Source organism: Camelus dromedarius, chromosome 30 (assembly GCF_036321535.1).
Source record: "Camelus dromedarius isolate mCamDro1 chromosome 30, mCamDro1.pat, whole genome shotgun sequence".
Taxonomy (NCBI): domain Eukaryota; kingdom Metazoa; phylum Chordata; class Mammalia; order Artiodactyla; family Camelidae; genus Camelus; species Camelus dromedarius.
This window is the reverse complement of record NC_087465.1, coordinates 24013995-24040999: the sequence shown is the minus strand read 5'-3', so window position 1 is coordinate 24040999 and position 27005 is coordinate 24013995. Positions and strand designations below refer to the sequence as shown.

The 27005-nt window shown below is 38.3% G+C and overlaps 1 protein-coding gene across 2 annotated transcripts in view; it reads right to left on the bottom strand.

Moving 5' to 3' along the window:
• Nucleotides 1–22616, bottom strand: part of DECR1 (2,4-dienoyl-CoA reductase 1) — a 31732-nt gene extending 9116 nt beyond the window's left edge. For both annotated transcript variants that reach the window (XM_031441390.2, XM_064480927.1), the window contains exons 1-5: nucleotides 22519–22616; nucleotides 15343–15545; nucleotides 14094–14151; nucleotides 13885–13971; nucleotides 12202–12349 (exon numbers count right to left, since the gene is read on the bottom strand). In XM_031441390.2, coding sequence (XP_031297250.1) covers nucleotides 12202–12349; nucleotides 13885–13971; nucleotides 14094–14151; nucleotides 15343–15545; nucleotides 22519–22569 — 547 coding nt within the window. In that variant the 5' untranslated portion in view covers nucleotides 22570–22616. The remainder of the gene's footprint in view (nucleotides 1–12201; nucleotides 12350–13884; nucleotides 13972–14093; nucleotides 14152–15342; nucleotides 15546–22518) is intronic.
• Nucleotides 22617–27005: the final 4389 nt, after the last annotated feature.

The following is a 27005-nucleotide window of genomic DNA, read 5'->3' as shown; positions in this document are numbered from 1 at the left end:
ATGATATTGTACACTGGACAGCTACACATGAAAGAATGAGACTAGAACATTTCCTCACACCATACACAAAAATAAACTAAAAATGAATTAAAGACCTAAATGCATGATCTGAAAATTCCTAGAAGAGAATATAAGGCAGAACACTCTTTGACATAAATTACAGCAATTATTTTTTGGCTCCCCCAAGACAAAAGAACAAAAGCAAAAATTAATAAATGGGACCTAATTAAACTTAAAAGCTTTTGCACAGCAAAAGAAATGAAACCATGGACAAAATGAAACCATAATGGATGGGAAAAATACTGGTGAATGAGATGACTGATAAGAGGCTGATATGTAAAATACATAAACAGCTCATACAACTCAATGTCAAAAAACCAAATAACCCAGCTAAAAAATAGGCAAAAGACCTGACTAGACAGATTTCCAAAAAAGACATACAGATGGCCAACAGGTACACGAAAAAATGTTCAACACCGCTAATCAACAGAGAAGTGCAAAACAAAACCACAGTGAGGTATCACCTCTCATCTGTCAGAATGGCTTTCATCAAAAAGAACACAGACCCACCAGAGGTCCAGGACAGTTTCAACCAGCAGTGGGCAGGCACTGGCTCCTTCTGTCAGGAAACCTGCATAAGCCTCTAGTCTAGCCTCATCCACCAGGGGCAGATACTAGAAATAAGAAAACAACAATCCCAAAGCCTGCGGAAGGAGTCCACAAACACAGGCCAGACTCTACATCAGGACCGGCTGGACCCTAGCCTTTGGATGACGAGAGAGGAGTGTACGGCTGAGACACACAGGACATCTCCCACAGCGGGCCACCTCTCCAAGGTCCAGAAATGTAACTAACCTACCTAAAAATACAAACAGAAAGATAAACAATATGAGACGGCAGAGTAATATCTCCCAGGACAAGGTACACGATAAAATCCCAGAAGAAATAAGTGATAAAGAGATAGGAAATTTATTTGAGAAACAGTTTAAATAATTATGGAGAAGATGTTCAGAGAACTCAAGGGGAGTATAGATGCACAGAGTGAAGTTTTTAGCCGAGTTGGAAAACATAAAGAATACCGAAAGTTGAAGAATAAAATCACTGACATGAATAACACGGTAGAAGGAACCAAGAATAGACTAAACGAGGCAGAACAGATCAGTGAGCTAGAAGACAGATTAGTGGAAATCACTAATGCAGAACAGAAAAAAGAAAAAAGAATGAAAAGAAATGAGGATAGTTTAAGAGAATTCTGGGACAACATGAAGCACACTAATATTCACATTATAGGGGGTCCCAGAAAGAGAAGAGAGACAAAGGACCTGAGAAAAGCTTTGGAGAGATGATAACTGAAAATCTTCCCAACTTGGGAAAGGAAATAGTCACCAAAGTACAGGAAGTGCAGAGAGTTCCACCAGGATCAACCCAAATAGGAACACACTAAGGCACATAGTCAAAAAACGGACAAAAATTAAGGATAAGGAGAAAATATTAAAATTAGCAAGAGAAAAGCAACAAATAACATACAAGGGAACTCCCATAAGGTTATCAGCTGATTTTTCAGCAGAAACTCTACAGGCCAGAAGGGAGTGGCACAATATATTTAAAGTGATGAAAGGGGGAAACTTACAACCAAGAACACTCTACCCAGCAAGGCTCTCATTCAGATTTGATGGAGAAATCAAAAGCTTCCCAGATAAACAAAAGCTAAAAGAATTCAGCATCACCAAACCAGCTGTACAACAAATGTTAAAGGAACTTCTCTAGTCATCAAACCGTAAGAAAAGAGAACAAAAAGAGGAAAGAGAGAGAGAGAAAAAAAAAAAAAAAAAAGACCTACAAAAGATTGCTTTGGCAGTTCAGGATCTTTTATGGTTCCATATAAATTTGGGAATTGTTTGTTCTAGTTCTGTGAAAATGTCATGAGTACTTGACAAGGGTTCCATTGGATCTGTAGATTGCTTTGGGTAGTACAGCCATTTTGATAATGTTGATTTTTCCAATCCAAGAGCACAAGATATCTTTCCATTTCTTTGTATCATCTTCAATTTCCTTCAATGTTTTACAGTTGTCAGAGTACAGGTAAATTTTTGGTTAAGTTTATTTCTAGGTATTTTTGATGCAATGGAAATGTTTAAGCCAGTTATAAAATTCTGGTTTTTGAAGTGGAAAAAAAAAAGTGAATGAAAGGCTGCAAATAGCAAAATATTCTTTTTTCTTATGTGTGAGTTGTATTCCATTACATACATATGCTGCATCTTCTTTATCCATTCATCTACTGATATGCACTTATGATGCTTCCATATAAAAAAATCCCACAAATAACAAATGTTGGCAAGGATGTGGAGAAAAGGGAACCCTAGTACACTGTTGATGGTATTTGGAAAACAGTATGGATATTCCTCAAAAAACTAAAAGCATACTTACCACATGATACAGCACCCTACCCCTGGGCATTTATCTGGAGGGATATAATGCTAATACAAAAACATACATGCACCCCAATGTTCATAGCAGCGCTATTTACAATAGTCAAAACATGGAAACAACCTAAATGTCTACTGACAGATGACTGGATAAAGAACTTGTGGTATGTATGTATGTATGTATGTATGTATGTATGTATGTATGTATGTCTATAATGGAATACTACTCAGCCATAAAAAAGAATAAAATAATGCCATTTACAGCAACATGGATGGACCTGGAGATAGTGATACTAAGTGAAGTAAGCCAGAAAGAGAAAGAAAAATACCATATATATCACTTAAATGTAGAATCTTAATAAGAAAAGACACAGATGAACTTATTTACAAAACAGAAACAGACTCACAGACTTGGAAAACAAACTTATGGTTACCAGGGGGGAAAAGTAGTGGGAAGGGATAAATTAGGAGTTTGAGATTTGCAGATACTAACTACTATATATAAAATAGGTATACAATAAGTTTCTGCTGTATAGCACAGGGAAGTATATTCAGTGTCTTGTAGTAACATATGGTGAAAGACAGTATGAAAACAAATATATGTATGTGTATGTATGACTGAAACATTATGCTGTAAGCCAGAAATTGACACAACATTGTAAACTGACTACACTTCAATTAAGAAAAAAAAGATAGCTGCAATACAATGGACCAGTTACAAACAAGCTTAAAAAATTGCCAAGGACACAGTAGGTTCTCAATAAATTGACTGCATGAAAGTTTGAAGTAATAATATTTAACTCCTGAGAACTCAGTGATTTTTACTTCTTACTTGGCCACAATACTGGATAAAATAATACTATTAGTTAATATTTGCAAAAGAATCAAACTATATTTATATATTTTATGAAACAGTAGAAACTTTAAGAAATTTAAAGGACTACAGGTTTGAAGGGCTATAAGGAAAATCATTTGAAGAATATTCAGATAAGTTTCTTTTTCCTCCTTGATATGTATTGTTTCTCTTTCCCTCTGTACACTCCAGAGCAAACAAAATTCAGTAAACATGGGGAGTGGAAGAGGGAGCAGGAGTACCATTTTAAGGACATGAGAAATAAGAATGGTTATGTTAAGACATTATGGTAACTGCTTCTAATGTACCAAAAGCTCAGTCTTTCAGATCTCTGAAAAATACTTTGTTTCCAAACTCACCTTGTGAAAGTGGAGGTATGCAGAACTTTAGTGTACACCATTGCAGTACACTGAAAACAGATGCTAACTACATTACTCTTATAACAAAATTATAAAAATGACTTTACAAAGTGACAGTTACTTATGCAAAGCCAATGCTCCAATAGAAAGTGCTCTATCTTCTCATTCATATTTAACCGAAATGTGTACTGAGGTGTGGGACCGAAGTTAAGCCATTGTTATACAATTCAGATACTGAAAGTGAAAGTTATTTTCCTCTTCTCTTTCTCTCTAGATTTTATTTATGACATGGGTAGCCCACTGCTTAGAATGAGACACTGCTGCTTTTGATTCTCCCTGAGTGTAAAAAGGAGATTCAAACATTTAAAACAGCACTGTTCCAATAGGATGAATGTTGCCTGGTTAAGTAATTAACAGCTGGATTTCAAGAAATTAACAGGGTGTTAAAAACTCAAAGAATTTGCAAATTCCCAAGGTCAATCACAGATACAGTCTTTCCTTTCTTTTTTTCTACTAGACCATTTATGACAATTCTTTTAAAAAGTCAATCATCAAATTTAATAATAATGAACACTTATTAGGTATTTAACAAACCATATTTTCTCATCCATAAAACTGAGAATTAAAAACATCTTACCCTCATGTATTAAAAAAGGCTAACTCTGTGCCTCAGTTTCCACCCATAACTATACTTTGCAGGGTCATTACAAGTATTAAATGAGTTCATAAATATTCAGCACTTAAAACAAAAACTGATACAGAATAAGCACTCAGTAAATGTTAGGTGTTTTAAAAAAGTAAAAAGGAAGGAAGGAGGGAGGAGAGGGAGGAAAGGAGAGTAAAGACAAGGAAGAAGAGAATTTAGTTAAAATTAGAGCATTTCTGCTCAATATTCTTACTCAAATATTAAGCAATTTAGGACTCTGGAAAACAACCAAATGTGAAGACTATCAAACTATGTTGAACACTTATTTAACACGTCTCTGGCAGTGACACAGAGGCATTTATGTTTTTAGTTTAAACATAATATCAATTTCAAAAGGCAGGGCTGTATCCAGCATATCATCTGTTTCCAAATTAAAGCTGAGGACTGACAGAGCAGCTGGAAAGGAGAAGGCAACATCTGCACATAAACTTCCCTAAAATTGTGACTGATTTCTGAACTAAGTAAGCATTGGGATGGCTCTTCTTTTAGCTCACTCAATAGCAACAGCTGAAAGCTGAAAAAGCAAGCCTTAAGAAAACAAATCCAGCAACGTACAAACAGATAACATGTCATAATCAAGCAGGGTTTGGCCTAGGAACAACGTTGACTTAAAAATTCAAAAATTAATCAATGTAATTCACCACATTAACAGGCTAAAAAATATGGCTATCTCAATAAATATAGGAAGAAGACTGGGCAAATTCAATACCTATTCATGATTTTAAAAAAAAAACACTGTGATCAGGAGGAAATGTATTTGATTTGTTCTTGATATGAGGAACAAACAGGGACGATTAATTTCACCACTGCTATTCAGCATTATACTTGAGGTCCCAGTAAGCAAAATAAGGTGAGAAAAGAAAAGAAAAAGCACACAGACATACTGGAAATAAAGATACAAAAATCATCTTTTTTACAAATAACATTATTAGCAATACAGAAAATCCTAAAGAATCTACAAAAAAAAGCTATAAGAACTAATAAGTGAGTATAGTAACCTTGCAGGACAAAGATCAATATATAACAACAAATCCACTATATTTCTAAACACTAGAAAAAACAATTAGAAAATAAAATTTAGAAAATAATACCCTTTGCAATAGCATCGAAAATATAAATTACCTTGGGAGAAGTTTAACAAAATTTATGTAAGACCTATACAATGAAAAGAGTAAAACATTACTGATAGTAATTAAAGAAGATTTAAATAAATGGAAAGACATATGCTGATGGACTGAAAGACTTGACATTGTCAAAATACCAACTCTCCTCAATATAACCTACAGATTTGTAACAAGCCTGGTCAAAATTCCAGTAGGCATTTTTTTTTAATTGTTGAATTAATTCTAAAAGGTATATGAAAATGCTAAGGATACAGAATAGCAAAAAAAAACTTTGAAAAAGAATACTACATCACTTCAAGTTAATATAAAGCTAAAGTAATCAATTTATACTATACATATAACAAGTAATATATGTATATATTTTAAAGAAACCAAAATAATGATGTACATATAAATCAAGTGAATAGAACAGAGATTTCAGAAATTGACCCATATACATATATATTTGTGTGTATGTGTGTATACACACACACACACACACATATACATATATCAATTGATTTATTTCAACAAAAACACCAAGGTATTTCAATAGGGACAGGAAAATGCAAAAAATTAACCTTAACCATCATTGCATACCATACATAAACATTAACTCAAAATGGATCATGGGCCTAAATGTAAGAGTGAAAACTGTAAAAGTTCAAGAAGAAAGCAAGGGCGAAATTACTTGCAGCTTTGGATTAGGAAAAAAATCCCCTAGATAGGACCCAAAAAGCATGAGCCATAGAAGAAAAGTTGGAAAATAGCAAAATTTAAAACTTTCCCTCTTCAGAAAATACTGTTAAGGACATGAAAGGCAAGTCATAGACTGGAAAAATATCTGCGAAACATAGATCTGAAAAGTAACTGGTATCAGAATACATAAAAATAACTTTTTCAATTCAATACCAAGAAGACAAATTAACCCAATAAAAATTGGACAAAGGAATAAAACAGTCACTTCCTCAAAGAATCTATACGAATGATGAATGATCACACAAAAAGATGCTCACCTTCATTAGTCATGAAGAAAACACATGTTAACACCATAAGTGAAAAACGATTGCACAACCCTAGAATGGCTAAAATGTAATACGGTTGATCCTTGAAAGAGACAGGGGTTGGGGGTGTCAACCTTCCATGCAATAAAAAATGCACATATAATTTATAGTCAGCCCTCTGTATACTTGGCTCCTCCGTATCTGTGGTTCAGCAACCCCTGATTCAACCAACCTCAGATCATGTAGTACTGTAGCACGAAAAAAATTTGCATGTAAGTGCACCTGCACAGTTCAAATCCATGTTGTTCAAAAGTCAACTGTATAATCAAGTGAGTGTTGGCCAGAGTATGGTGCAACTACAACCTGTAAATTGCTACTGGGAACACAACATGGTACGGCCAATTTGGAAAACAGTTTGGCAGATGGATCAAAATTAAAATTTCTTCTGCTAATCAAGGACACTGCTAAGGAAATGAAAAGACAAGCCACACAATAGAAGGAATTATTCTAAACACATACTGTATCTGACAAAGTACTCAGACCAGATTGCATAAAGAATTTCCACAAATCAATAATAAAAAGACAGAGCAAATTGGCAAAGTGAAAAGCTACCTTTCTCTCTCCCCTTCAGTAAAACATCTAAAATTCAATAGATGCCTCTGCCCAACACACCCAGGACTCCAGAGAATTCCACAAATCTGTACATCTAACGGTGGGTGGACTGGAACATAAAGAGGAGACGGAACCCAGGAAGAGTGGAGGCAGGGTCTGCAATCCAGCAGCTGAGCCCACAGCCCCAGAAAAGCTGGGAACAGAAGGGGATGCAGCCCTCACAACTGGCTTCCCAAACACAGTAGTGCCCACAGCGATGGATAACTGGGTAGCAGCAGCAGCAGTGGGTCCTGTGACCCAGTCCCTTCAGCCACTGAGGCACCCATGTGACCCCAGGCCCCTCTACTTTCACCCTCCCCTAGAACGCAGAGTCTTGTGACTCAGTCAAAAAAGTCCACCATCTTGGTGCACCAGGCAGCAACACCAGCGACACTGGCAAAAGTAAGCTACCCATGAGCCCGAGGCACAAGAAGCCATAACAAAGGCATGGGCCACACCTCTCACAGAGGTGGTGGAGAGTGGAAAGTACAGACTCAAATGTGACCAGAGGCCGCTCAGGTAAGAGAAACCAAAATTGTGCTATAGCACCACCTACTGGGTAAGAAAAGAAAGGCTTCTAATTTCTAACTTTTTCAATCATTAGACTCAAAAAGAAATGAGTTCCTTACTTAAAATGCACCAGCACAAGAACAATGCATCAAGTACCACGAAGGAACACAGTAACACTGTACCACAAAATGAAAGTGACAATTCTCCAGAAATCAAACTTAAAATCACAGAATATTGCAATCTGACTGTCATGAACAAAATCAACAGGCTACAAGAAAACTCAGAAAGGCAATTCAATGAGCTTGGGAATAAAATTAATGAACAAAAGGAATATTATACCAAAAATACTGACACTCAAAAAAATAGTAAAACAAATTCTAGAGTGGAAGAACTCAGTAAACAAGATGAAGAATACATTAGAAAGCACAGGAAATAGAGCAGACCCTACAGAAGAGAGAAATAGTGAGCTCAAAGACAGAAATCTAGAAGTGATGCAAGCAGAAGAAAAAAGAGAAATAAATACTAAAAATGAGGAAATTCCACAACAGGTAGATGAAAAGGTGCTGAACTTCACTAATCCTCAGGGAAATGCAAATTAAAACCACAATGAGCGATCACCTCACACCTCTCAGAATGGCTATCATCAAAAAGACCATAAATAACAAATGTTGGCAAGGATGTGTAAAAAAGGGAACCCTCATACACTGTTAGTGAGAATGTCTAACGGTGCAGCCACTATGGTAAGTGGTATAGAGAGTCCTCAAAAAATTCAGGATAGAACTACCATACGATCTAGGCATCCCACTTCTGGGCACTTATCCAAAGAATATGAAAACACTAATTTGAAAAGATATATGTACCTCTTTATTCATCACAGCATTATTTACAACACCCAAGATATCAGAATAGCTAAGCATCCATCAACAGATGAATGGATAAAGATGTGATAAACACACACAAACACACACTGGACTACTACTCAGCCATTAAAAAGATGAAATTTTGCCATTTGTGACAAAATGGATGGACCTTGAGGGTATCATGCTAAGTGAAAGAAGTCAGTGGAGAAAGATAAATACCGTATGATATCACTCATATGCAAAAATAAAATACACACACACAAAAACAAAAAGCAAAATAAATGAACAAACCAAACAAAAATAAACACATAAGTACAGAGAACACAGTAGTGGTTACCAGAGGGGAAAGGGAGGGGACAAGGCAAAATGAGTAAAGAGGATCAACAGTATGGTGACAGATGGAAACTGTTTTCAGTCGTGAACACACTGTATTGTATGTAGAAGCAGAAATAGAATAGTGCACTCATAAAACATATATATGTTATAAACCAGTTACCGCAATAAAAAAATCTAAAATTTTTTAAATTATAAAAAGACAACTCAATTAAAAATGGATTAAAAATATAGTGAGGATTAAGTAGAAAGTGGCAAAAGGGAGCATTTGGAGGCAGTGGAAATGTTCTATGTCTTGGTTTGGGTAATGGTTACCTAAGTGTGTAAATTTATAAAACATCAATTTATACACTTAAAATCTGTGGACTTCACTATATATAACTTTTACCTCACATTTAGCAACCTAAAAATAATACACACATTAGAGCTATATCATGCACTGACTTACTCCTTTAATCTATCTGTATTTCAGCATACAATAATGCTGGGTTTCATACTGGTTCCATACTGGTATGTCAAAGTACTTTGTAAATTACAAAGCACTGTAGCGGTATAAAGTATTATTATTAACCTACTTGAATAAAATGCTTATTATATGTCCCAAAATCACCTCTTGTGAGTTTCAAGAGGTATCTCTTATTTCTAGTGACCTCTAGGGGTTGAAGGAAAAATTCAGTATTTATCCTATCCATGACCGTTGTGACTACACTTTTAAATAAAAGTACATATTATGCTTTCTTTTTATCTCTCCTCATGGCAAGTTCTCCCAATTCTTTAATAAAATTAGGTACTCTTTTCTATCTTATTTACTAAATTTACATTTATACATGGTAATCTAGTGATGAATGGATCTCAGCATGATAATTTCAATGTCCTTCCCCAAAAGGCTCAGCCATATAGTTACTGACTTTCGTGGCACATTGGGCTGAGGGCTTCAGGAGTTTTGTGCATCTTTTATTTGTTCAAAATTGTTAATTTTGCATCAATAGTGCTTAGAAACATACTTTAAAAATGTCCCTCTAATTTTAGCTCTCTGCCCCTGCTAAGGCCACAATTCTCTCGATCCTCAGTCATCTGTTAGCCCCTCTCTGAGTGCACAGCATCACCAATCCCTGCCCTCAGCAAGTGAGCATGTCTTCCAGTTGCTAGTGCCCTTACCTTCTCTAGTCTGACCTCCTAGATCTCTTACTTTGGCTGCCATCCTCGAAGCCAGACCACCTAACATACTTCTGACCATGGATTATCACAGATTGCCTGCCTCCTAAACTGACTTCCACATTTACCAGCTTGACACATGTTAGAGATCATCAGCACCTGAATTCCTTGATTATTGCTCCAATCCCAGTATAGACCCGTGCGCTGTGCTCTCCACAGCCCACTAATGCAGGTCCTTAAAACCCTGGAGGTTACACATCTACAGTTTGCAGGAATCTTGGAAGAATAAAAACTGGCTCCATCTTCCTAGAAGTTTTAGCTAGTATACTTTTAATGAAGCCCATAGAATTTTAATACAATGTGATGAATAAAAATAGATCAAAGTCTATGTTAAAACGAAAGACAATAATGAGAAAAGAAGGGAGAGTCAGGCAGAAATCAAGAGTAACAGAGATGGGCAAGAGATAAAATAAAAGAAAAATGAGACAGAGAAACACCAAGTGATGAGAGAGGCAGAGAAATACCAAGTGTTGAGAAAGATCAAGATGATGAGAGAAAAAGAGAACCAAAAGTGAAAAGTTGGCAGAGAAGAAGAGAGAGAGACAGAATCAGAGACATGAATAAGAGTTATGGTGAGACAAAATCAGACAGACACAGAGAAGGAAGAGATAGAGAAGATGAAGATACTTTCCTTACACGTACAAAGATGTGTACATTCAAGGATCCTCAGACAGAGAAGAGAAGAGAAGTCAACCCACACTTCTCCGTTTCCCTTCCCAACCATCCATCCCTTAAAAAAAAAAAATTCATGCAAACTCCAAATCTCAATCATAGCCAAGTTGCTGTAGTGGGAATGAGTGACCTGGGGTTTCAGTTTCAGTGAGTGCATGGAGAAAGGACGGAAGTTGTTAGCACACAAAAAGGAAAAAATCTAGTGCCTTTCTAACATCCGTCTGTCTGTTCCTACATCCTTTCTCAAGCTGGTCCGAGAATTACCCACACTGTACAGAAGAAATTGAATCTAATGAGGCAAAAGCTCTGAATGAACAGAAGGAATGTGGCCAGCTCCACGCCTTCCTTTCTACCTTCAAACCCCAAAGGACATCCTTCAAGGAATACAAGGACTCTTCCTCCCATCCTTGTTGAGAATACCCTCCACCCTCTCTGAGAAAATACCCCCATCCTTCATGTCCTAACCACAGCTCATTCAGGGACAACGTCTTGTCCCCCTCTGTCCTTTGGGCTTGCAGCACAGCGCTTGGTACACGGAAGTCTGTAAGTGTCTGTTGAATGAATACATGTACACTGGTTCTGGACGTACATGTATATACACACGTAAATACATTACAAATATATTTACCGTTTATATTGTATGAACTTTTATAAAGAAGTCTGTTCACAGTACTAAACAGAAACGGCCTCCTAGTTAATGTCTCTCTAAATCTAGTCTCCTTCCAGTTTTCTCACCGATGTCATCATCATCTAAACTACTCACTCCAGCTAAAAACTCTCTCAGCTCATCAGTAAGACCTACAGACCTTATCTTCTAAATGCCTTCTACTTTATCCCTCATGCCCTCTATCCTGATGAAAAAAAAATAAAATCCTCTTGAACGGTCTTTCTAATCTTTCTAGATTAGAATGGTCTTTCTACCCACCACATTGTTTCCAGTAACCTTTCTAATCACAGCATATTCTTTATGAGACACCTTCAAGAGAAAGCCATAAGGAAATAATTCCCCATTTCCTCTGAATTAACATGAAATTCCCCCATTTTGGTACTGAGAACTTTCCCAATGACACCCCCTAACTCATTTCCCATAATCATTTCCCACCACTCTCCCTCCCCATCTGTAACCAGTCCTTACACCCTTCTGCTTTTCCCACCCTTCTGCTTTTCCCACACGGAGCCTCTTCCCATGGACATTTACATTCCTTTTCCCTCCCCCTTCTCCATGTCTTGATCTTTGAAAACTCAGCTCAAATTGCGTCTTGTTCCTCAACCCGATAATTAATCATCCCTAGGGAGAGTTAGTCACTCCTGTCTCTGGATTTCCAATGCACTTGAAACATAACATTAAAGCTTAGATCATAGCATATGGTAAAAGTATCTTTCTTCCCTATTAGATTATGAGTTGGACAAGTACAGACATTGTATCATTGATTTCTGTAAGTATCCCAGGGCTTAGCACCAAAACTGCACACAATAGGGACCCGATAAATATGTGAAGAATAAACATACCTTTCTGTGCTTTAATTAGTTGCTTTCCAATTTCTAGTGTCACATAGGCTGTGCCATTTAGAACTATGTCAGTTATGGTCTTCCAAGCATTAGGAGAGAGTCTTTCAGTGGGAGAAATAAAATTCCCTGCTGCATTGTTTATCACAATCTAATAATGAATAAGGCAAGTTACAGAAACTTAGATGAGGAAGAATATTTTCCCTTAAGGGCTTTTATTTCTGAAAGTTATTATTCCCAATAATATAATAAAGCTAAAGTTCACAGTCTGCTATGAAACAATATCATAAGATCTGGTTCAGTTTCACTTTTTTGAGCCTGGGAATATCTCCTATATTCTTTACCAAATTTTAGAATCCTAATTCCATCTCAAAACTAGGGTAGAGTCTATTATTAAAATATAAATACAGTTAAGCATATCTGTAATAGAGGAGAACAAATCTGACTCTGTATTGGATCTGTTCCTTTAGTTTTAACCAGTGTGCCAGGGCCCTTTCTTTCTAGGTTCATTCTTGCTGGCTCTGCACCTTTTGTAAAACAATGTTGCTTTTAGCCTGTCTGGTAAACAGGAGAGCCTTTTTCCAAAGGCTCTGACCTTCAAGGATATTAACACTTCTGCACTTACATAAAGATGACAAGTTGCAGAATAGACAATAACCTTTGTTTTTGTTGGAGGTTTACAAGGACACCATGGCCTGACCCACACGGACGGCGGCAAGAACAAAGAATTCCTACATCAAGAAGTTTGCAACAACCAACACATCCCCTCTCCTGGGTTTTTTGTTTGTTTGTTTTTTGGGGGGTTTTGGGGGGGTTTTGGTAAAAAAGGAGCCTGTGTTCTGACTGGAGCAGGATGGTTCTCCAAGACATTAGTGTGCCATCCTCTCGGTCTGCCGGCTTTCCGAATAGTCACTATTTCTTGCCCCAACACCTCGTCTCCCAATTTATTGGCCTGTCATGCTGTGAGCAGAACGAGTCTGGACTTGTTAACATATCTACCACGTAATTATACTTTACTTCAAAGAATCTCAAATAAAGTGCCTTTAATTTCTGGTGTCATTTTTGGGTTAACTTACCTAATGAAACTCTTGGTTATTGACCTGTTTCTTCACTAGCAATAGACTCTTTTTAGTTTTAGAGCAGATACAACAGCAGATATTATGGTCTGTCTGAAAACAGCTTTAACATAGAAAAGTACTCTCTTTGAGACTACAGGAGGAAATGGCTTCTTTTAGGTGAACCAAAAAATGGCAAAATACCAATGTATATCTCAGTTCTTACAAGGAGAAATCTGGAATTCCTTGTAGGTTTCCTTGTTTGTATTATTTGCCTCCACTGATAGAGATAATCAAAAGTGATTAAGAAAAGCAAAGAGCATGAACCATTTAAAGTAGATACTGTGCTCTTAGATAACTGCTCTTATTTCATTAACTTATTAAAGTGAAGGATTTTTTTGTTCTATGACTGTAAATGTATTTTTAAAGTATTCTTGAAAGAAAACGGTATAGCACTCCTCCTAATCTATTCCCCGCTTTAAGCAGAGATGGCTTTTTGCTAGCAGACGGAAAACAGATGCTTCTCAACACAGCACTTGTCCACGTCAATATTTTATTTCCTTCCTACATCTTGGCAGATGTTATCAATATCAAATGCCTCAAACTTTGACCTCATCACCATTATACTTACATCAGGATGCCCTGCGACTTTGATCAGTTCTGACACAGTGTTTTTTACCATATCAAGATCCCTCACATCACACTGAATTGCATGAACCTGCAAAATAACAAAGGAAAAAAGAAAGAATCCTACCTTTTTTCAGACTTCCTAAACTATAAGCATGAGTAAATTACTTAAGCATAATTCCTAAATCTGATTTAAATAACTTTTTAACATACCTTATTTCCGGTTTGAGAAGAAATTTGTTCTGCAGTAGCTTTCAAAACATCAATTTTTCTAGAAATAAACACATGGTACTTTGCATGAGTTCTGAAACGATTTCATGTTTTATTTTTCATAAATTAAAAAAACAATCTATAGCTAAAAGACATGCATTCTTGAGGCAATAGGAAATCTGTATCTACAAACAAGACAGTCTGAATGAGTTTATTTTCTAGAAGTTAAATTCATGCAATTTTCATACATCTGACATTAATTTATTGAATTTCTTTTAGACTAGTTAATTTATATCTACTCACAGATTTAAAATTATTTCCTTAATTATATTCATTTCTATCTGTTTCCTGGCCCAAGCCTGCTTTAGAAAGAAAACACATTCATGGAATGATGTAAGCTTATCTTAAAACTATATAAAATCAATGTTATTTATAAAATCTATGTTAGTCGATTTTAGACCAAATTGATAGGTCTGGACAACCTATGCGCATTCAGTGTCTTACACTCTTGAGAGTAACACACAAAAAAAAACCATGTACGTTATGTAGTATTACAAAGAAGACAGTATTTTAACACTCAAAAATATTATAACATGAAAAAAATGTTCTGGACAATTTACGTTAAAGGAAACATCAGAAAGAAATTCACTTGGCCCCTTGTAAATGACATAATGACTTGTCATTCAGATTATTAATTAGCCTACCTAAAAATTTTACACTGTTCAAAACTGGAGAAATGGGTAGATTTTTTGACCAGCCTCTAAAGCTCAACACTTACGTAGTTATAAGGTACCAGGACACGCCTAAATAAGAAGAAATTCTTTCCACATGGTCTCCTCCTTCCTACATTCATCACAATACATGTTTTGAAATATCTGCCTATCTTATAGAAAATGGAAACATTATATCCATTATCCTGGCACAAGGTTAACCATCTATTGAATGAGCAATTATAATCACTTTTGAAAGCAAAGCATCCTCACTGTAATACTTTTTAAGTTCCTATTCATATACAGAAAAAAATTCTATCACTGAATTTGTGAAATGTATATATCAGTTCCATAATCAATCATTATTTCTATCATCACAAACTAACACTTTTTCCAAGGAGATTTATTTAAATGACCTAAAGGATATTTCATACAAGATTAAGACACAAATCAAACAACTGGCAAACAATGTTTTCAACAATGTGGCACAGAATTATCCCATCGATAGACTCCTGCTAGGCAACTTGCTGAAACTGACTTACCGGCTGGCTATCACACACTGTGCCCCTAGGCTGGACAGATGAGTCGTCATCCCTTTACCAAGGCCAGTGCCTCCCCCCGTAATGAATGCTACTTTTCCTTGGAAACTGTTTGGTGGTAGCATCACATTTTGAACAGGTGGAAAGAATTTAGACTGAAAAGCGTCAGTGGTTTGATATAATATTTGTGTTCCGTAACTGAAAAACTAAAAAAGAAAAGAAAAGAAAAGAAAAGAAAAGAAAAGAAAAGAAATTTGCATACTTGTATTCCCACAAAAGAGATAAATTTTTTAAAACTTACTCTTTAACATTAATCAAATTCTTAGATTAACATAAACTCACTGTAAACATATTGGTATTGTATTTAATCAAGTTTTCTTCTTTTTCTGTTGGAATGTTAAGTAACAGTGGAAATGGTTAAAAGCATGAGCTTTAGAGCTAGACTACATAGGACAAAATTTTCTCCCTGGTCATATAAACTTCAGCAAGTTCTATCACCTCTTTTGCCTCAGTTTCTTCTATAATTAGAGATAATAATAGAATCTTTCTAATAGGACATTGTGAGGATTACATGAGTTAATATAAATAATAAACCTAGAAAATTGTGTCACACATAGGAAACACTCTATTAGTTTAGATGTTTTGCTTAAATTTAACTTTAAAAAAACTTACATAAAGCATTCATCTTTTAACAAGGATAATTTGGATAAAAGTCACATTCCATCTTTGAATCACTGAAGAAAGTTACAAAATGTCCTTTATTAGGTTTATTAAATCAAATGCTTCTTCTCATGTTATCTTCTAGATAATAAATTTAAAATATTTTATATTCTAATATATAGAATAATTATTGTACTAACATAAAAAATATTTGCTATATTTAAAATGGGGGAAAATTAAACCATTTTGAACTGAAAAATACTTGCCCTATCTTATATTTTACAGCTTACTCTCATATTACTTGTCAAAATCACTGCCATTCTCTCATTTAATTAAAAGTATATAAATGATAACATTGTAAACTGATTATACTTCATTCTCTCATTTTTAAGTATGAAAACAAACTTTTAAGTGCTGAACAGAATAACAAGCAATAAAAAGCTGATATTCATTAAGTGCTTACCATATGTCAGGATTACGTATCTAACTAATCTTTACCACTCCATGAAATACACATTATTTTTATCCCATTGTACAGGAGGGGCTCAGAGAAGTTAATTATGTTACCAAGTTACAGGACCAAGATTATAACCATCTTGTCTATTGCCTCTCTCTAATCACAGAGCTCCTACTGAGTTTAATAATCACATCAGTGGGCTATGATATTCCCTATCAGGTCATGGTTGCAAGATTAAAACTCCGGAATTTATAATTTCCTGCTACAACGTTAAGTTGAATAGCCTGCCATCAGTTGTTCTGAATTATCTAGAAATTTACTCTAAGAAAATAATTATAAATGTAGTCAGTGATTTAGGACAGGCAAGTTATCAACTGGAAACTGGACAAGAAAATGCTTGTATGGTGTTAAGTGAAAAAAGAAATATATAGGATGTTCTTAACTATAAATAAAAATATATGCCTAGAAAAAAAGACTAGCAGGAAATAACAGTAGTGGATTCAATATTTACCATGAGCCAGGTCTACTAAGGACTTTCAACAACCCTACAGTGATCCTACAAACTTCAAAAAGATTGAAGAGCCCAGACTCTACCCACCCCATGGCTTGCCTCAGGCTGTGTTAGGTTCCAGCTCTACGCCTGTGTGGGCTGCTTGAGCACCTGTCTGCCGCTTCACTTAAACAGGGCACTGCGCAGAAGCCACTGACATAAGCTTCTGCAGAATACAGATCTCACTACCACAGCAACTTGAAGGTAAAGCTGAGCAAGCATAAAAAGAAGTCAGCTGGACTCCGAGCTCCAGTGGCCAGGCTGAATGCAGCTGTCACCAGTAGCAAGACAGAAATTACATTTTTTGAATAATGACACATCTTATAACAATGAGTCCTTGAAAAAGTAGCTGCTCTGTGTTACAAGGTGTATTCCCCATTTTTATTACAACTCTTATCTGTATGCAATTAGATGTAGACCAAACAGATGCTTCACCAGTACTATACAATAAAGGGAGATGAAATCAAAGAGACAAATTAGCAGGCACTTTGAAATTTTCAACTGGCGCCTTCATTCCTGCTTGCCTGTCATTCCAGTCATTTCTTACTGATCCCTATCATGTTAGCCGAAACAAACATGACTATCTTTTTTGAACCAAGAAACAGACGCCCTGCTTTTGAAAGGGGTTTGTTTTGATTTGGGAATTTGCTTATATGAAAAAGAATTAGAACCAAACATGGTATTATGATTAGGTTTAGAATTAATTCATATTATTTCTTTTTAGCAAGTTTTCACTAGGCACATGCTATGCCCCAGGCACTGTCCTAGGCAATGGCAATACAACAGTGATCAAAACAGATGCAATACTCTACCCTTAGGGAGATTATCCTGGGGAGGGGGGATGATAAATAAATTAAGTGAAATATATAGTATACTAAAAACTAGCATGTTGCTGTTGGGGAAAATAAAGCATAAAATATGGGTAGAGTGTTGCTGTTTCAAACAGAGTGGTCAGCAAAGGTCTTGCTGAGATGACATTTGAGCAAAGACCTAAAGGGAGTGAGGGAATGAGTCCCATGGTTCTTTCAGGCAGAGGGGAGAATGAGGACAAAGGCCCTCAGAAGATGCTGAGCAAGAGTCAGAGGGCCAGTGGGCCTGAATCAGGAGGGAGGGGAAAGAGGAGCAGGAGGGGAGGTCAGTAAAGGGGACTGGTTCATACAGGCTGAAGTCAACCACTATGTGGACTTACAATTTTACTCTAAGTCAAGTGGGCAAGATCTTCAAAGTTTTGCGAAGAGGACTGACATGATCTTCCTTAAGTTTAGAGATTGTCTGGTTACTAAGTTGAGAATGAAATGTAGGAAGCAAGACTGGAAGCAGGGAGAATAGGGGATGCTTTTATAGCAGGCGACACAAGAGATGGTGACTTAGCCTGGACGCCACCATCAGAAGGGGTGGGAGGTTAGCAAATAAAATTATTTGCTGATGGAAAGTCCCAGAAAATAAGGACACAGTTAATTATTACAGTACCATCTGGTCCAACTATTTTTTTCTTGCTTCAAAGCCCAACCTCAGCACACTTTGACCTATTTCACTAACAGCAAGCAAAGAGGTCTCCCTCTTTGATCAAGGCCATTTGGCAGATAGAATCTTTTCTCCTTTCACCTTCACCTCAAAATCTCTATTACTTTATGCATTGCCTTTGTGCTTTACAAATAAGATTTAACTGTGAGCTGCAAGGAAATGGAGGTAAGTCAAACAAAAGGCTTAAGTCTAGGTAAGAAGTGATGAGAGTAGAAATTAAGATAAGACAATACTTTGCACAGAAATTTAACATGCTGATTAGCCTAAACTCAGAAGCCAATCAACTGGAAATGGTGACCAAGAAGTGGAGAGCTGCAGATGACGGAGTTTTTCAGTTCAGACAGCTGCACGTGTAGTGATGCTGTAAGCGAAATGCCTGGGTTGACATGAGAAGACCAAACTGACAATAACCAGCTCTGATTAGAAATGCTTCACCTGGAACGCCTGTGGACTACTTAGGTGGAGATATTAACCCGCAGCTGGAAATTGCATAGGGAATAAAATAAATCAGGACTAAAGGTAAATGGCAACATCATTTCAACAACTGTGAAGGCCTAGAGTTCCAAACAGCTCCAACAGCGCCCTTAGTTCAGACTCGCATCACTTTACTAGCGCTCTGGTCTCCCCACCTGCAGGCCCCCCTGGTAACATCACTTTCCTGCTCACAACTGTGAAAGTGCTGCTTACCCCCCTCAGCACGGCCTAACCTTCCTTTCTCAGCCCCCTGCCCTCACCAACCAGCCACCAAGGCCTCTCAAGTCACCTCCTGAAATCAGGAGACTTCAAGTCTCTCATACACTGCCTTTCCCTGGTTGAGGCCACCATGGGGAGAGGTCTACCCAGGGTTTGACCATTTGCCTCCATTCTCACTCCCACTCCCACGCCTTCAGGACAACGCTCTTACTCCTTAATATGGCTCGGAGGCCGCTCACTGGCTTGTCTCTCACCACCTGCGTCCTAACTTGCTACCTGTAAGTCTAGTCTGGGCCTTCACACAGGCCACTCTCTGCCTGTAACTTCCTTACCCTCCCCCTCCCCGGGCTAGCGCCCACTAATCCTTCACATCTCAGCTGAAATGCATAACCCCCAAATCACACGCCATCAACTGTACACTTCTCCCACTGCGAATGGGAAGTGTTTCTTCCCCAATCCTGAAAATTCACTTCCCCCAGAAAGGAGCTCAGTTAATTTAACTCCAGGCTTCTTTTCGCCCCCTTAGTACCCCGTCCCCCTAGAAACGGTTTATCTCACCAGTAAATTTTGAGAGAACACCTGAGCATGAGTAGTCCTTCTTAAACTGCCTTCCTCCTGGGAGCTAGCTGCCTGGAGGGAGCAGGAGTTCTGCCCTCCTCCTGAGGCTGATTCAGGAAATCCAGTTAGTATGAACAACTGCCTCTCATACCAAACCATAACAACGGATACTCTGGCCTCCACCTTTACTCTTGTTTTTCAGACTGGAGGAGAGGAATGCTATTTATTTGGACCCCGTCTGAGATCAAGAACACTCATCATAACACAAACCATATTATACCATAATGTCAGTAGATTGCAAGCTTTCTGAGAGCAGGAGTCGGCTCTTTTTCTTGTGCCCATCTCTCTAGTACAGTGCCTAACACATAGTACATGTTTGATCTGCTGCATAAGCAAGTGGAGCCCACCATGCCCTGGCCGCCCCCAGCAGCCTGTCCAGTCTCCTCTCTATGCACTTTTCTCACTTTCCACTACTCCACTTTAGAAACTCCACAGTGCCAAATCATTTGAATTTTTAAAAGTAGCCCATGCTCCTTCACTTCTTGATACGTGCTATCCTTCTCTGGGCCTATAAATTCCAACTCCTCCATCAAAAGTCAGCTCTAGGAGCCACCTCCTCCATGAAGCCTTCCCTACTTCCTCTTGGCACACACTGTTTGGTTCATATATACATTCTAATACACATCTGCATTTTCAGTCTACGATTTCCTACTCTATCCCATTTTGTTTTCCTTTAAGTCATTCTGTTCCACTAAATTACTTCAACGTCCACTCATAAGTTATTATCCACAGCTTGAAAAACACGCACGAGGTTATTAACTCAAGGGTGGTAGAGACAGCTTTCAACTAAGGATCCCCAAAGAATGCCCAACACTTTGTAGGCACTTAATTAGCATTTCCTGATCAACTACTGAATGAGTGGATGTTTTCTTCAGTGAAACTGAGAGCAACTTGAGAGCAGGGTTTATATTTTTTTAATCTTTGCATCCCCAGGGCCAGGCAAAGAGCCAATTCTCTTTAAAGTTTACACTGAACTAAGACCTACTAGCTAATAGTACAATGCAGCACTTCATAAGTAGGGTTTATGTCAAATGAAACATTTCTCATGGTTCTTGGTAATTAAAGTATTCACATCAGGGCTTTACTTGTAACTTGTATTCACCCACAAAAACATCATGTTCCCTGAAACCACTCCCCACTTCACAAATGTTAAGACTTTTCTTCTTTCAGGAATTCAAATCCAAGTCTGCACGTGCCAGGAGAGAAACATGGTCTATGTGAGCCCCTCTTGCCTTCAAACCCCCATCCTCAAACCTTTCATTTTTCTTAAGTAAAGGAATTTCAAAGCTGTGATTACAGTTAATTTTTAAATGAGTTCATTTTCACCTTCTCATACTGTATTGTCTAATGGTGTCAGAAGAGGTGGGACACAGTCCGTGCGACCGTGTTACTACAATCTTACTGATTTGTGTTTTGAAAAAAACTCTGAAGACTTTTCTACTATACAGACCCACCGTAGGATTCAAATAAGAGAATTCTTTAAGAAGAGATCAGAAAATATAGCCTCCTTTTACAATAACTTATGACCTAAATCTCTACAGGAAGAGAAAATAATACGAATAAAATCTAGCACTGAACAAATCTCTCTTTTACGTCAGAGACTCATTACGCCATTTCCCTGTGTTCACCTTTGGAATCTGGAATTTAGAATTCGACCGTGTTTTACAAAAAAGAAAACCATTCCTGCGGATTCTATCAAAACTGAAAAGTGTTTTCACAGTTGGCAGATTAACTTTTCTACCTAGCTAAGAAAATTGTGATTTTTGGTTTAGTTTAATTTAGCTAAGATTTCTTCATTTAGTTGGGGGAAGGAGCTGTCTTGGATATTCTTGCTTTTTATTTTCCTTTCTCTTTCTTCCCCCTCCAGCTGTCTTCCCTTGTACACTTAATTTTGACTATGGGTCTAGCGCAGAGATGTTGACAAAACAAAACAACAGAAATATGGGGGAGAAAGAAGTGGAAACCAGCAGGAGATGCAGCTCCGTGGCACTGCCTCTAGGAAGGGAAGTGTAAAAAGCTGGATTTTGTTTTCTGAGTTGTTTTTTTTTTTAATGTGAATATGTTTGTATTACTGTTTAACTGCACAACTAACACTTAAATGAATTTCTTTCATTAAAAAAGACTGCAGATCAATTGTACCAAATCTGCCACTGATGAGGGATGTTGAAGGTGGGGAGGGCTATGTGGGAACTCTATTTTCTGCTCAATTCTGCTATAAACCTGAAACTGCTCTAAAAAAATTTAGTCTATTTAAAAAAAAAAATACTGCAGATAAGGACAACGCTCCCACCGGGCCCCACTCTCCACCCTGGTCCCTCCCTTCCCCCCAAAAGGGCCGGTGTGTACAGGGTCCTGCTCTCTACACACGACTTTAAAACTTCTAAGAATGTGAAACCCTTTGAGAACCATGGCGTGCCCTCCTCTCCCCTTCCACGCATACACAAACACGAATCAGGGCTTCCTCCATCAGCCACAGAATGTGACTTTCCCCCGAAACCCGTCCCCGGCTCCCGCTCCTCTCTCCGCAGGACACCCTGTCCTCGCCCCGCCGCGCGCGCGGGTCCACGCTCTGTGCTTCTCCGGGTACCCAGGGACCCCCTCATCTTGGCTCTGCGAACCCCAAAAAGGGGGCTAATGGCGGGGCGAGGAGGGCCCTGGGCGCTTCCTGCCCCCTTACCCGCCGAGGACCGCGGCCCGGAGCAAAGAACACCCGACCTAGCAGCGACATGTTGAGCTTCACAAACGTCGCCCGGAAACGGAAAAGCTCCGCGGAGTGTGTGGGGCGGCTGGGGAGTGGGCGGGGCGGCTGGGGAGTGGGCGGGGAGTGGACTGGAGTGGGCGAGCCCTGGCGGCCGAGACCGTCCGGATCGTTTACTGTAGGGCAGGTAACGGCGGTGCCGGTGTCCTGGTGCGGATGCGGGAACTACTGCGCCAGGAAAGTTTGCAGAGTGCAGAACACGCGGTGCATATACATTGCTCGAGTCCTAGTGCCTTTTCAGTAATTTATGTTTATTCCTTAGATGCATATTTAAGTCCACGCTGGACCATACATAATCAGAATAATAAAAGATTTATGACACAGCCTCCTTTTTCTTAAGGGGAAATGGCGGAAATCTAATAAAAGCTGCAGCTTTGGGGCGGCTTTGACTTTTCCAAGGACACAGCACCCTTTATCCCCAAGAGGCAGCAGGTTACTGACCCTTCTACTTATGTTTTTCTCTCTGCGGGATTAGTAATAATACACTTTAAAAGTAAAGGCAGAACTTTGGTTTATCATTCTCCATCTTAGTGTCATATACCTGTTGACAGGCTTCATGAGCATAGATCACATTTCTTTCTCACCTCTAAAATGTGAATAGTCATACCTAATTTGGGATTATTGCAAGGATTAAAAGAGGACGCATGTGAAGCTCCAAGTTTAGACTGATGTGTCGATGAAAAATTAATCAGGCAATCTAATAAAGAAATGGAAATTTTTATTCAATACAAATTTAAGGATTATAACCTGGGAAGAGCATCTCAGAAAGCTCTGAGAACTGTCACCCAATTAGAAATGAAGGCATAGTTTCATGTTTCTTGAAACAGAGGGTCATACATCAAATGATGTGTTATTTACATAATCCAGATCTAAGCATCATCATGGTGGGTCATAGTGACCTTTTACAAGATCAAGAAGGAATGTTTTAAGGAGTTGTCATGTTGATGCTAGGAGAATGTTGACCTTTATGGTTGAGCAGATGTTCCTGCCAATGGAGGAGGTTTGGTCCCTATATTATACAGATACACAGTGCACAGTGTGGAGAGAGGAGGCCAAAGGGCAGAGGAGAAATGTTTGTGTTTAAATTTTTGTCTTGGCATAAAATATGAATTTTATTTACAGATGATACTTAACATTGACAATTTACTAAAGACCTGGCATTTTCTAAGCGCTGAGAATTTTTTAAAATCAGCCCTGGACTTTCAGACCCTGGCCTGGCACTCACAGGTAGACCATTCTAATTAGCCATACACTGTCTCACAGAATACCAACCTCAGACAAGGTTTCTCTGAGCCCAGAGGGTGAAACAGAGCAAACTGACTTCACAATTCTAAGTGTTACAGGAAAATGGGACCTGAGAAGATAGTCATGTCCTAGGTCTTGGGCAAATCACTGGGACACACCCTGACAAGTGAGGCTCCTTGACTTCATACAGGAAAGAATTCTAAAGCGAGCCACAATAAAGTGAAAGTGAATTTATTTAGAGAGATACACACTGCACAGGTAGTGTGGCCATCTCAGAAGGCAAGAGATGGGGCAAGAATGGCCTAGGAGATATAGATTCCACAGACCAAATATGGGCCATCTTAGAAGGTGAGAGGTCCTGGAGTGTGGGGGTTGTTAGTTTTTCTGGGCTCAGTAATTTCACATGCTAACAAGTGGGAGGACTATTCCAACTATTTGGGAGAAGTGGCAGGAATTTCCAGGAATTGAGCCCCTGCCCACTTTTTGGCCTTTTATGGTCAGCCTCAGAACTGTCATGGCACCTGAGGGTGTGTCATGTGGCATGCTAGTCCATTACAATAAGGGTATACTGAAGCTTAAGGTCCACTGAAAGTCAAATCCTCTGCCATCTTGGGCTTGATTGGTTCTAACTAGTTAACCTATCCTCAACTGCTGTGTCATTCTTTCAATGGTTATGCCCTACCCCCTTCCTTCCTGTCTCAAGCACAGACAAAAACAAGCTCAAAGTTGTCACCTACAAAATACCTAGCATTTCAGCTCTTGGCCGAGATGAGTGGCTATTTCTTTACCAGTTACAACTTTAACCTCATTTTAGTCTGCCCTCACTGTAGATAAGACTAACTGACATGCTCCTTCATAGAATTGCCCGTGCTTTCTGACAGCATCCAATCTAAAGTGAAACCCCCACTTCCTTAGATCATCGCCCAAATCATCCAGTGTCCAAAACCTGTAATAGGCCCTTTCTGACACACTTTTGCAGAGACACCCCATGATTTCCCATGGAGTGTGTCCCACCTTGATGCAAAAAATAATAAACCCAACAGGTTCAACCATATGTGTGTCCCTGGTGGTCTTTGGCTCAAGGGCATTGACAGTGACCTTACAGTATTAACTCATTGTCTCAGTTTGGGTTCCTCTAAAGCAGATCCTGTGACAAGGATCCAGTGCAAGGGACTCATCTGGGAACTTTGGGGAACACCAATAAGGAAGGGAGACAGACAATACAGGGTAAATTATTCAGCTAGCTAATAGTGTGGGCAACTAGAGCCAATACCACAGGGCAAATCTGGGAGAAGATGGAGAATACATGCTGCTATGGACTGAATATTTGTGTTCCCCCCAAAATTTATATGTTGAAATCAGGACCCCCAAGGTGAAGGTATTATAGTGAAAAGTCTGCAAACCAGAAGGAGGCTCTCTGTGGGCACCCTGATCTTGGACTTCCAGCTCCAGAACTATGAGCAATAAATTACTGCAGTTTGTAAGCCTCTCAATCTATGGTATTTTGCTATAGCAGAATGGAAGGACTAAAACACATGCCTCAGAGAATTTCCACCTTCTTGTGATCCTGAGAGTGAAGGAGAGAGACAGGGTTGTAAAGATGACTAAGGTTGAATGCCCCACACAATAACAGACCAATGGACAGGGGCTAAGAATGCAACTTAAATAAAATTAGGTGATATTACTTTCACGCTTGAATATAAGGTTGAAAATTCATACACCCGATTCCTGTCTTGAATGTGACAAAAAAAAGAAGTGGTCATATTAAATTTTTTTAATTTTTCTTGAAATCAGAGAGCCTAAAATCATACCATGACTTCTGCCATCCCTCCTTATGGTTCAGTCTGAGCACCTGCACCCAGCACCTCACTGCCTTCCCCTCCCAGCCCCATCCCACATACACGCTCATACACTCTTTACCTCCTTAGTGTGGCTGCCTCTGACCCCTATCAGGAGTCAGTTTCAATGACATTTTCTCAGAAATTTACCTTGACTTTTGGCCTGGTTTAAGTCTTCCTGCTGGAGGTGCATCCAAGTTTGGCGATATCTGAAGCTTATGCACTTTGGGGAGCCCTCTTTAAGAAAAAGAATACCAAATTAAGTACGAAAATGAATATTAGAGTGTAAGAAGAAATCATAACAAATTACAAATGTCAAAAAATCCATAACACTACACATTTAACAGAGTCTAGAAAAGTTTAGTAATATGTTTAATTACTTGAAAGCTCACCACACCTCTATTTAAACTTTCCCCCTACATTTTTTGGCTACATTCTCTTTGATCATATCCTCATATATCAAAGATTTTATAATCACATTTTATATAGAGACAGTAGAGAGTTTGGGTGCTAAACTCATGTGACCTCACACATACACAGACTTGCTGTTTATAGGATTGTTACAAATTTCTATCCTGCGCAGACAGAAATTCTGATAAAGTCTATTGAGTGTAATTTCCATCACACACACACACCTCAGAAGCATGGTATCTCATAATAGTAAATACTGTATTGTTGAATATTCCTGACAAAGGAAAACTTCCCATATGACTATGCATCCATGAAACCATGTACTCTGCTTACAATTTTACACAATTGATATTAGCTTCTTGCTCCATATACTTCAAACATTTCAAACTTTACTTTTCCTTCAATCTGCATATACTTCCAGGATTGGACACCACGGGACATACCCAGATCTCAATACCCCTTTTGGCCCTGCCCATGGGTGTTACAAAGTACAGATAAAGTATATTTCTGACAGGACAACTAAATTTTACTTACCTCTATACTGAAGCGACAACAAACCACAAATTTTTCTCATTTAGTCCAAGTCAAACCTACCCCTAATTCAACTTCCTCTTAGCAAATTCCAAAACTGCTTGATAGTCATTCCAACATCATTCAATATGAGAAGAGGTTTGACAAACAAAAGTGGAATGAAAATACTTATTTTAACCACGGATGTTAAGATAGCTTACTTTTGCAAATTTTACTAAAAAATAAATAGCTCTGGGTCCTTGGAAGAACCGTGCAAGCGAGGGGTACTGATGTTTACTGGCTTTGGGTAAACCCAACCTACTCTATGTTTTCATAGAACCCTGAATTTCCCTTTTACAACTCTTGTCACAACTGCAATTGTACCACTCTTTTACATATTCG